Source organism: Natrix helvetica (genome assembly GCF_964273705.1).
Source record: "Natrix helvetica genome assembly, chromosome: 13".
NCBI lineage: Eukaryota > Metazoa > Chordata > Lepidosauria > Squamata > Natricidae > Natrix > Natrix helvetica.
In genome coordinates, this window is record NC_138557.1 from 9,583,544 (window position 1) to 9,596,012 (window position 12,469).

Consider the following 12,469-nt stretch of genomic DNA (forward strand, 5'->3'; position numbering starts at 1 on the left):
AGGATGTAAACATTATTCCTAATATACGATTTTTAAATTAAAATTGATCATTTCCCTCTTCCCCTAAAACGTCATATAGAACTGGCCGGTTATTCACTAATATCGTTGCCTGCAAACTGTTTAAAGGGGTTGTGGGAGGAATGCAATACAATACTGTTTGGATTTACGAAGACACTTTTCCGAATGAAAAATACATTAGATTTTCTATATTTGAACCGCTATACAGTATTTCAAAAGCCGTGTCTTCCCAATGACTGATGAATTCAAGCTCCTTCCTTCCAAGCGGGTGATTGGAAAGACGATATTTTTAAAAGTTGTACTGTAATGATTTTCCATGTCAACACAAGCTGTTCTCCTTACTAACTCCCAATTAGTGGCCGGGAACAGCAAGAATTGATTGTAAGAATAGCTTTGCTGTAACAGGGTGAATCCAACCCAACGTGCAATTACATTACATGAGGGTTTAAAACAAATTAGCGCTGTTGCTGATGAGCAGAATTCAAAACCACCAAGTACTTGGTGACAAGGCTATAAATTTATTTATCCAGCCTTATTAGAGTAATACATGGGAAGCTTTGTGTCTCTTCGTTTAGTCATCTTTACATCAGGTAAGGTAAAGGTTCTCCTTGCACATATGTGCTAGTCGTTCCCAACTCTAGGAGGCGGTGCTCATCTCCATTTCAAAGCCGAAGAGCCAGCGCTGTCCGAAGACGTCTCCATGGTCATGTGGCTGGCATGACTCAATGCCAAAGGCGCACGGAAGGTTGTTACCTTCCCACCAAAGGTAGTTCCTATTTTTCTACTTGCATTTTTACAACTGCTAGGTTGGCAGAAGCTGGGACAAGTAATGGGAGCTCACTCCATTCCATGGCACCAGGGATTCGAACCGCCGAACTGCCGACCTCTCTGATTGACAAGCTCGGCGTCTTAGCCACTGAGCCACCGCGTCCTGCACGGTAGCTTTACCGAAATGTAATAATCATGTAGGAAACTTGCAGTTCAAAAGAGGATCTGACTACCCATCTTAATTTAAATCCGATATACTCGTTACATTATCCCAATCCTGTAACACCAATGGATTAAACAAAGGTACCGGACTCATAATTTTTAAAAAAAACATTTTAAGAATTTCTACAAAGGCAGGATCACGAAATTGTTTTATTGGATTTTTATCACAGCAATTATACCTAACACCTCCTCTTATTTTCCTGACACTAATAACCCTACGAGGCAGGCTGGACTGAGAGATAGTGACCTTTCTGATCGACCAGTTCAGTGTCTTAGCTACTGAGCCACCTAGTCAGGCAATGCTGATCTGGCCCTCAAAGAAATCCAGTTTGACACCCCTGCTATAAGGTAATCATTTACTGTGTTATCTAATTACCCTGCCCACTCCTTGCTGTAATTTTTCCCAGCCCTGGGTCACTTTCATAGCATCTTTCAGGGCACAAAGTATTTCACAACTCCTAATTGACTTCAAACAAACATTGCAACGCAGTTAAAAGCAACTCAGCAATTCACGACCAAAACTGAACTTTTACCTAAATTTTATTTGCGCCACCTGTCGGATTTCCACCTTGAGCCTTGACAATAAAACAATCCGGAGCTTCACCAACAGGCAGAGTCCTCCTGGTTCATTCTTCTGGCGCGGACATAAAACGTAGCGCTTTGAAGCCCATTAGCGCTAAACCAGGTCCCGCAAATTGATCGTTCGTTTTGATGAAAAAGAATGGCACTCAAACAACGATCGACGGATTGCACAAAGTACCTTGCTTTCAACCCTGCTTTGAGAACTTCCTTCTCAAAGGACGGAGGCCCATTTTAAAGAGGCCGAAATCTCCTCAGCAAAAAAATAATAATAATCAAAACTTGTTTGCAAAATGAAGTAACACAAGTAACAAAAAGATAATTGAGAGGATAAGGTTAAATAGATCTATACAGGGAGAAGGAAAACGTCCTCTTATCTCTTTCTTTCTTTCCTGGGTGTGTTTAGCCTTTTTTTTTTTTTAACAACAGGTCACCCTAAATCTTTCCTCAAGGAGGTTATTGTTTGTTGGAAGATCAGCTCATGAACAAATATTTGCTGTTCAAACATTTAGATGCAGTAAACAGCTCGGAGCACAGCAGAAACAAAACAAGAAGGACACATTTTTTAAGTATAATCCAGCATCATCTATCATCTATCTATCTATCTATCTATCTATCTATCTATCTATCTATCTATCTATCTATCTATCTATCTATCATCTATCTATCTATCTATCTATCTATCATCTATCTATCTATCTATCTATCTATCATCTATCTATCTATCATCTCTCCCTCTATCATCATCTATCTATCTATCATCTATCTATCTATCATCTATCTATCTATCTATCTATTTATCTATCTATCTATCTATCTATCTATCTATCATCTATCTATCTGTCATCTCTCCCTCTTCTCCCTCTATTATCTATCTATCATCCATCTATCTATCTATCTATCATCTATCTATCTATCTATCTATCTATCTATCTATCATCTATCTATCTATCTATGTATCTATCATCTATCTATCTATCTATCTATCTATCTATCTATCTATCATCTATCTATGTCATCTCTCCCTCTATTATCTATCTATCTATCATCTATCTATCTATCTATCTATCTATCTATCTATCTATCATCTATCTATCTATCATCTATCTATCTATCTATCTATCTATCATCTATCAATCATCTATCTATCTATCTATCATCTATCTATCTATCTATCTATCTATCTATCATCTATCTATCTATCTATCATCTATCTATCTATCTATCTATCTATCTATCTATCTATCTATCTATCATCTATCTATCTATCAATCATCTATCTATCAATCATCTATCTATCAATCATCTATCTATCTATCATCTATCTATCTATCTATCTATCTATCTATCTATCTATCTATCATCTATCTATCATCTATCTATCATCTATCATCTTCCTTCTCTCCCTCTCCCTCAACCCACCCATCTTCTCTCTTTCTCCATCCACCCATCTCTCTCTCTCTCTCTCTCTCTCTCTCTCTCTCTCTGAAAGTGGCTGTTGTTGTGCAGTGTATCTCTGTCTAATCCCGATGACTAAGGGATGAAACACTCCAGAGGAATCTCAGCCCATGTGGGGTTCATAGGGGAAGAATTTCTGCTCATTAAACTGACTTCTCAGCTCGACAACAGAAGCCAAAAGTATGCAGAGCTTTGGCAATTATCCTACTTGGGTGCTAAATGGATGCAAACTATACTTAGTTTTGGTCAGGAACCGGTCTAGGAGAGTCCTCGACTTACAACCATTTGTTCAGTGACCATCTGAAGTTACAATGGCACTGAAAAAAACCGACTTAGGTTTTTCAGAGTTACAACTGCTTCAGCATCCTTGTGTGATCAACATTTGGACACTTGGTAACTGACTCATATTTACGACGGTCGCAGTGTCCCGAGGTCACGTGATGCCCTTTGGCAACCTTCCAACGAGTAAAGAGAATGGGGAAGCCAAATTTACTTAACAAACCATGCCACTAACTTAACAACTGCAGGGATTCACTTAACAACGGTGGCATTAAAGGTCATAAAAGGGGGGGGAGGGAAATAAATTCACTAAACGACTGCCTTGCTTAGCAGTGGAAAATTTTGGCCTCAATTGTGGTCATACCTTGAGGACTGCCTATATGTTTTTGGGATGCTGCAGCAGTCAGTTCATATATCACAGTAAAAAAAGAAAAACCACGATTATAAGTAAGATACAACTCATTGTGTCTGCTGGTGGAAAAAAAAACCCACGAAAGCCAGTCTGACCAGGTTTTAAAAGGATTTTGAGGAATCAGATTTCTTGAACAGGGAAAACAAAATGTGATTCATATCACAGCTTATTAGTTTCCAGATGGGGAGGTTTGACATGTACTCCAATACGGCAGGTCAAGTTCTTAATTGAAATTGAAAATAGAACAGAATAGAATTCTTGATTGGCCAAGTGTGATTCGACACACAAGGAATTTGTCTTTGATGCAGGTGCTCTCAGTGTGCATAAAATGTGCATTAACATAAACATAACCTGGAGACTTCTCCATGTCGTTTTCCTTTCATTATTTCTGGCAAATGCAGTGCCGGGGGAAATAAAAAATAAAAAAACCAGACACTTGGTGACCTAAGAGCAAAAGTATTCAACAGCATCATGGATCTCACAATTGTCTCCTGAGTCAAGTTGTGATCTCATTTATGACAATGTCAACAGGAAATGGCATGAGGCTTATGAAAGAGGTAATACGGTTGAAGAACTTTGTTAACGCAATGCTGTGGAAGACAAATTGCTTTCGTGGTGTGGAGATAATAACTTGGTCCTTAACAGCAATAAGAAGACCAAGGAGCTTATAGTGGACTACAGAAGGAATAGATCAAACGTCCAGCCCTTCCTTATCAATGGAGACCGAGTGGAGCAAGTGGCCAGTTTTTAAGTTTCTGGGGATTATCATAAAAAGAGGACCTGATTTGAGGCGCTCATATTGCAGCCCTGGTCAATAAGGGCCCAGCAGAGATGATACGACCTGAGACTTCTCAGGAAACAACAACTGGAGGAAAAACTGCTGGTGACCTTCGACCGCTGCACCATAGAGAGCATTTTAACTTCCTGTGCCTGTGTATGGTTTGCCAATTGCACAGTGACAGATAGGAGAGCTCTCCAGAGGGTCAACGTCATTGCCCAGAGGATCATGGGTTGCCCCCTCCCCTCCTTGGAAGAGCTTGATAGCTCCCGCTGCCTTAAGAAAGTTCAAAACATCCTTAAAGATCCATCTCATCCTGGGCTCCCTTTTTTTTTTGAACTATTACCATCTGGCAGACGGTACAGGTCAGTAAAAACAAGGACAAATAGGCTGAAAAACAGATTCTGCCCACTTCGGGGGACTCCCCTGACTGGCCACGCCCACCCCTCCCCTCCCAGGAGTTTCCACACGGGCCTGTTCATCATGCCAGGTAAGTGCAGGGCCCGCATGGAGTCTCAGGGATGGGGGGAAACGGGCCTACCGGAGGGTCTGGAAGTCATTATTGGGTCATTATTGTTGACCCAAGGCCTAGTTTGAATGTGTGGCTGGAAAGTCCTTCTTTCCTGCCGTTGAAGGGAAAGCTAGTCAAATGTAAGCTATGATTTTACAACACACAAGCAGAGAAGACGGGGTCCTTACAAAAACATGGCTTATAAACAGTTATTTCATTTTGGATTAGCGATTTTCTGGCCTGTCACTGTAGAAAGCAACACCCCTATAAGCCACAAGGTACATGAGTTAGTCCTCGATTTACAACAGCTCACTTAGTGACTGTTCAGAGTTACAACGGCAATGAAAAAAAGTGACTCCTGACCATTTTTCAGTTATAACCTTTGCGGCATCCCCCATGATCAGACTTCAGATGCTTGGCAACCGGTTCATACTTACGACCCTTGCTGTGTCCGTAGATCACGTGGTCCCCTTTGGTGGCCTTCCCACAAGCCAAGTCAACGGGGGAGCCTGATTCACTTAACAACCGGGTTGCTAACTTCATCCACTACAGCGATTCACTTAAGAACTGTGGCCAGAAAGGTCATAAAATGGGGCAAAACTCCCTGAACAAAAGCATCGCTTAGCAACATAAATTCTGGCCTTCAGTTGTGCTCATAAGTCAAGGAGTACTTGCACCTTAAGGCAGGATGTCCCATAGGGTTTTTTTTTCCAACTGGACATTCTTGGTTGGCTTTCCCCCCCCTTTAACGTTTTCCTTCTCATCCAAGAAGCTTCTTCAATTCTTAAAAAATAAAATAAATAAATAAAGAAGTCCAACTGCCTTTTGGAAAAAGCACCTTTGGGATAACCATGACCCAAACGACTGAGAATCTCCAGAGATTTATGGCAGCATGAGATTCTTGTCAGCGTAAAGGGAAAGGTTCCCCTCGCACATATGTGGTAGTCGTTCCTGACTCCAGGGGGCGGTGCTCATCTCCGTTTCTAAGCTGAAGAGCCAGCGATGTCCGAAGACATCTCCGTGGTCATGTGGCCGGCATGACTCAACACCGAAGGCGCACCAAAGGTGGTCCCTATTTTTCTATTTGCATTTTTTACGTGCTTTTGAACTGCTAGGTTGGCAGAAGCTGGGACAAGTAACGGGAGCTCACCCCGTTATGCGGCGCTAGGGATTTGAACCGTCGAACTTTCTGATTGACAAGCTTACCGTCTTAGGCAATGAGCCACTGCGTCCCTCCTTTTTTACCTTGTCAGCATATGAGTTCCTAAATCCTGCAGCCATCCCCTCACACCCGCTTTCTCTTCTGAACTGAGAAAAGCCGACAAACACAAAATGGTTTGAGTAGTTTTGTTATTTTCAGAATGACTTTCAAAGTCCTTTTATTTTAGCAGAGTTTTTTTTCTCCCCCCTTTATTCTGCCACCTCCTCTAATATATTTATGGCCTTCGTAACAGCTGTACTATTTGTGTTGTGATTTTGCTCTTGTTTAGCTTTCATTTCGTGAGAGATACATTGCACAAACAAATAAGTTACCACAAGCTATCTTCAGCTGGCATCTGCTTGGAAACATGCGGATCAATTAATAAAAGAACCTTTATAAATGTAAGCTCCGAAATATTATTAGAGCCAAAGCTTTAATAGACCACTAAACACTGTACCACCTCCACCAATTTTTAAATTTCAATATTTGGCTTTTATCCTTTGGCATTTGGCTGAAGTCTACAGCCCACCTGTGCCTTATCTGCCTTTCAAAAATTATAATACTGCAAACAATTACAGATGAATAGCAATGTGGTGTTGAAATAAAGCTTTAAATACAAAGTTAAAAAGAAAAGGATTAAACTTTTAGAAGCTACTACCCCATAGAGCGGGGTCCCCAACCTTTCGGACCTCAGGGACCACTAAATTCATAATTTTAAATCCCAGCAGGCCACTAATATGATCTGCTTAATGACCAGCTGGGTGGGTGGGGCTAAGTTGTCATGTGACTGGGTGGGTGTGGCCAACTTGATGTCACTCACTCCGAGGGGCACCTCGCCAGCCTCTACTCGCCCCTCCCCTCCCAGGTACTCCTCACCTGCCCGCCTGGGCTCCTTAGGGCCCCAACAAGAAGCAGTTGCTGGAGCTAAGCAGCCACTATGAGAAAGAGTTGGCAAAACAGGTCAGTTCAAATTGGATCTGACCGAGAAGGAGGCTCAGCAGAAGCACCTCACTGAGGACTAGGAGCATAGGCTTTCCAAGCAGAGGGAAGACCTGCGAAAGTGCAAGACCAGGTACAGGTGCTTGGAGGATCAGTGAGCTGAGATGGTCAGCCAGTTCCAGGCCATGATGCAGTCCCACTGGAACGAAGCCCTCCGGCTCTTCGTCACTAGCGGCGCTTCCCTCCAGCCTTCGCCCAAAGCCCCCACACCAGGAGGTTGAAGCAGACCCCAAGTCGGAATTTCTGCCCCCCTCCGACCTCCACAAAAAGACCCCGAAAGAGAAGACTCTCTGCAGCAACACAAATGTTCATTGCAACGTATCCATCCCAGGGGCCGTAGTTTGAGGACCCCTGATTTAGTGCAATATAAAAAATGCAAATAATTTTTCTGCAGCCCCCCCCCCCAAATTTTCTTGAGGACCACCAGGGGTCCACGAAACACCAGTTGGTAACTGTTGCCATAGAGCCTGAAATACTTGCTTTCTGAACCTGGAAATCACCAATTCGAATGTCACTTGCCATAGCCTCCTTAAAATGACTTCTCAGTATTAACCTGGCTCATTTTTTAACACCCCCCCACCTGCAATATGGAAGTTAACAGTACCGACCCATCCCATGATAACATGGCAATGTGGGACTGACGTTTTGGCTGGGCGTCTTACCATCTCGGCTGAATTTCACAAGACTTTTCTGAAGAACAAAGGTCTGACAACATCCTGAGCTCTATCAAGAAATTATTTGAGGCATAATGTATATTACTTTGTTCAGTGCTACGTAACGGTGGTAGGGCCAATAGACCGGGATTCCTACTGTTATGACAAGTATTGGATTCTACTCTTCTGAAAAAAATCCCAGGATCCCATTTTAGGCTCTACAACGTTGAACTTTTAGCATAATCTTCACCTCTTATTTTTGTCCTTAAAAAAAATAAAAATAAACCCTAACTATCCTTTCTGCTATGGCAAATCGAGACAGCATACTAAAAAGCAGAGACATCACCCTGCCAACAAAAGTGCGCATAGTCAAGGCTGTGGTTTTCCCAGTTGCAATGGATGGCTGTGAAGGTTGGACCATAAGGAAGGCTGAGCGCCAAAGAATGGAGGCCTTTGAACTCTGGTGCTGGAGAAGACTCCTGCGAGTCCCTTGGGCTGCAAGGCCATCCAACTGGTCAGTCCTAGAGGAGATCCACCCTGACTGCTCTTTAGAAGGCCAGATCCTGAAGAGGAAACTCAAAGACTTTGGCCACCTGATGAGAAGGAAGGACTCCCTGGAGAAGAGCCTCATGCTGGGAAAGACGGAGGGCAAAAGAAGAAGGGGACACAGAGAATGAGGTGGCTGGATGGAGTCACCGAAGCAGTCAGTGTGAGCTTAAGTGGACTCTAGAGATTGGTAGAGGACAGGAAGGCCTGGAGGAACGTCGTCCATCTGGTCGCGATGGGTCGGACACAACTTTGCAACTAACAACAAATCCTTTCTAGCTTGAGAAAGAATTAAAAAGTGCCAAATTCACAGACAGGGAAGTTTGGAGAGAGGCTATCCTTCTCAAGTATGGAGTCAATTCTTTGGTGATCACTTCATTTTGATTGATCAGCAGGGCCAGTAAAATTAACACCCCCTTAAATATTATATTTATAGAAACGTAAGGTTTCAAGAGGCCTTGGATGACTTTTAATCCACCTTGCTGCTCAGGGCAGAAATCCTGGTATCATCCTAGCCCAGTAGTTGTCCAATGTTTTCTTGAAAGCCTCCAGGGATGGAATAACCAGATCGCTAGGAAGGCAAACTGTTCGATTGCTTCATTGCTCTGATAGTCAAGAAATTCCTCCTCATTCCAAGTTTGACTCTCCCTTCGTTAAGCTTCCATCGATTTTTACTCCTAGCCTCGGGTAAATAAATCCACGCTCTCTTCCCTGCGTCTCAAATATCAGAAGATGGTTTTATCGTGTCTTCTTTTCCTCCTTTTCTTTTTCAGGTTAAACATGCCTAATGCATCTCGGGGAGGAACAATTAATTCCCATGTTCTCAACACTGTAAGACCTTTAATAATGCAGGGCAAAATCGCGCCGGTCCATTTGGAAGCTATATAGCACATGGCTAGCTTAGGTTCAGTCTATAGCAGGGGTGTCAAACAGGCTCCAGAGCTCCGTTTTAGGCTGCCACGGCCTCCTGCAACCCTCTGCCAGTGAAGACAGCGCTTGGGAAGGGCTGCATGAGGTCCTCCTGAGCTCCATTTTTGCTGGCAGAGCGCTTGGGCGACCACAGATGCTCCCCCCACAGGAGTGACGCCAAGTCGGCCACGCCCCCCCCAGCCACACTCACCCAAGGTCAAACACAGCACTGATGTGGCCCTCAAAATATCTACAGACCCCTCGCATCCTGGACATAAATTGCTTCAACTCGACGCCATAGAGCACTGCACACCAAGACAACGAGACACAAGGACAGGTTTTTCCCATCACTCTGCTAAACAAATAATTCCCTCAACACTGTCAAACTATTCACGAAGGCTGAATTACTATTAAGTCTTCTCATCGTTCCTATCACCCATCTCCTCCCACTTACGACTGCATGACTGTAACTTTGTTGTTTGCATCCTTATGATTTATTGATATTGTTTCCTGATTGCTTATTTGTAGCCTATGACTATCATTAAGTGCTGTACCTTATGATTCTTAACGAACGTCTTTTTATATACACCGAGAACATCTGCACCAAAAAGAAATTCCTTGTGTGTCCAATCGCACTTGGCCAATAAAGAATTCTATTCTATTCTCTCCTAATTTCATTCTATTCTATTCTCTCCTAATTTCATTCTATTCTATTCTCAATGAAATCGAGTCTATAGTCTGTCAGAATAGCCAGATTCTTCTCATAAGATCTACTCCCAAGAGATCTTTCTTCAATCAGAATGAGATACGATTTTATTTATTATACATGCCTTAAAGTATTTTTTTTAACTATGCTTGCCTTTTGTCTTTGTTCTTATTACAGTATTTGACTTTATAGGGGTGGGGGGAAAAGAACTGTCAGCTAAATGATGAAGGTAGGTAGTAGTTTTCTCCTCTAGACTCCAACCAAGCAAGTAGCATGATTCTCTTTCACCTTGCAACATAAAGCAACCATGAGAATGAATTTGTATGACTCAAATTGTGGACAGGAACAGGAAATGCAGCCGCGACCAACAATTTTAAAAAATTAACAAGAAGGCACAACAGTCTTTGGTGTGCTTGGGAAAGAAAACTAAACGCAGACCCTTACAAATCCTATTTTAAGAAAAAATATGAAAAAGCAATGTTACTTGACCACTCAGAGGGTAACACTGTAACTGTAGCCAAATTTTTAAAGTATAAAATATTTCTTTGGCATTGTTAGATGACTTAATGAACGATGCAGCAGCCTCACTTCCTGGATAGTTTGTCCCATTATTGCTAATTCTTCATTCATGCCTTTATCGAATCCTCGTCTCAAAATATGTACTGGCTATTGTTTTCTAACTTATAAAGGGGAAAAAATATTGTTAGAAAGATGTACAAAGAAAAGACGGCCTCCTTTAGCTCAAACTTGCAACTTTTACGCCCAGACTATAGAGCTGTGAGAATTCACAGTTAATCGCATAGCAGGCCAGATTGATATAAGAAGAGTATTAATTTGCATAGCATTTTACACAGCAATAGCCCCAGGAAAAAAATAGCATTTTCTTAATGGGAATGATGCATTCAATTTTCAGACAAGGTAGAGAGGCATATAACTTCTCTTTAGATCACCTGGAATCTCAAGCAACACCATCTGGTAGCTCAAGACAGCTTTTAAAATCCCTTTGATACCTATAACTGGTAGCTGAACTATAGTAAACAATGAAAACTGAACAACATCTCATGTTAAGTTTGTAGCTAAAGTTACATTGATGTAACAAATCACCCAGGGAAATACTTTGAACAATCTGAAAAGATACACACACAAATATTGATTATCTAGCTTATTTATATTTAACGCCACAGCACCCAAACATGATGTAGCAACTGTAGAAAACGTAACTAATTTTTGTGCTACTGCAAGTAACACCAAGCTATTTTTTACAATTCTTATTGGCAGAAAAATATGGTGGTTTTCTTTTTTTAAATGCTAATGAAATTCACCCTTCCTGGATCTGAGATGGCACAAGCAGTTTTCTCAGATGTGGGCAATCAAAGCGAATAGTCATTTGGAGGTTCTGGAAACCTGTAAATAAGATTTTTTTTCCCCCTCTTGAATTTTGAATTCTCACTGAATTCATCTTGGACTTGGCATGTTGATTTGATCTGCCAAGCTCTGAAGGCAGCATGGAATTCCCGGTCTCAAATTTTCAGATAGGTTTTATTTAAAAAAAAAAAAGAGAAAATGCCATTAAATTGAAAAACTTGGGGCTTATCAAAAGGTACTGGATGTGATACAGATTGCAGCAGTTTTACAAATGCATGCAGTGGGACTTCCCCCTAAGGTCCTACCCCCTCTATGAAAGATCCTTTCTTTCACCATAGCCAGTTTTATGACGCCAGCTTGACCAGAAAGAAAATGAGACACAAAGCCCCCTCCAACTATCCAAGTTTCTTTGTTAAGCGGAGCCTCTGAATCTGTTCCTTCCACGGACAGCCCAAATGCAGGAACTCAGGACTGTTATCTAATGATGGCATCTATCATTGCATGTATTATGGGCTGTGCAACATATATGATGTTGCACAAGCCCAATCACTAGCAAAGCAAAGCTTAGAGGGATCATTATTTTGGCATAGGAGAAACTAAGCAAATACCCCACTCCTCCTTTGGGTCCTGTGCCCCCCTTCCACATCCCCGAATATCTGCCACGAGGATATAACCACCCAGAAAATTCACAAAGCGGCGAGGATGCAGGAAACCGAAACCATTTTTTACCCATTCTTCATTTGCAACCTATTTTTCCCTCCTGACCCTGTATTGGAAGCAAAGCCAGGATCCTTTCCAACTCACCATGGTTTGATGGGAAGCGTCCATCCAAGATTAGCGAGATCCTTCGGGGTTCCTCAGATGGGGATTTTTTGGGGGGGGAGAGGGGGGTGTTGGACCCAGCTCAGGTCATGGTTTCTCGGGAGGACTTTCTTCCTCCATGAGGAAGGCAGTAAGAATTAAAAATAATAAAAGGCCCCTTGAAGAAGCTACCTTTTCCCCTAGCCTGGGGGCTTCAGGGACCCATCAAAACAGGCGCAAGCAGCAGCCAAGAAAAAAAAAAAG

At 42.2% G+C, this 12,469-nt stretch overlaps 1 protein-coding gene across 2 annotated transcripts in view; it reads right to left on the reverse strand.

Annotated features, from left to right (window-relative positions):
• Nucleotides 1-12,463, reverse strand: part of XPO6 (exportin 6) — a 61,948-nt gene extending 49,485 nt beyond the window's left edge. For both annotated transcript variants that reach the window (XM_081966077.1, XM_081966078.1), the window contains exon 1: nucleotides 12,209-12,463. In XM_081966077.1, coding sequence (XP_081822203.1) covers nucleotides 12,209-12,232 — 24 coding nt within the window. In that variant the 5' untranslated portion in view covers nucleotides 12,233-12,463. The remainder of the gene's footprint in view (nucleotides 1-12,208) is intronic.
• Between the last annotated feature and the right edge of the window lie 6 nt (nucleotides 12,464-12,469).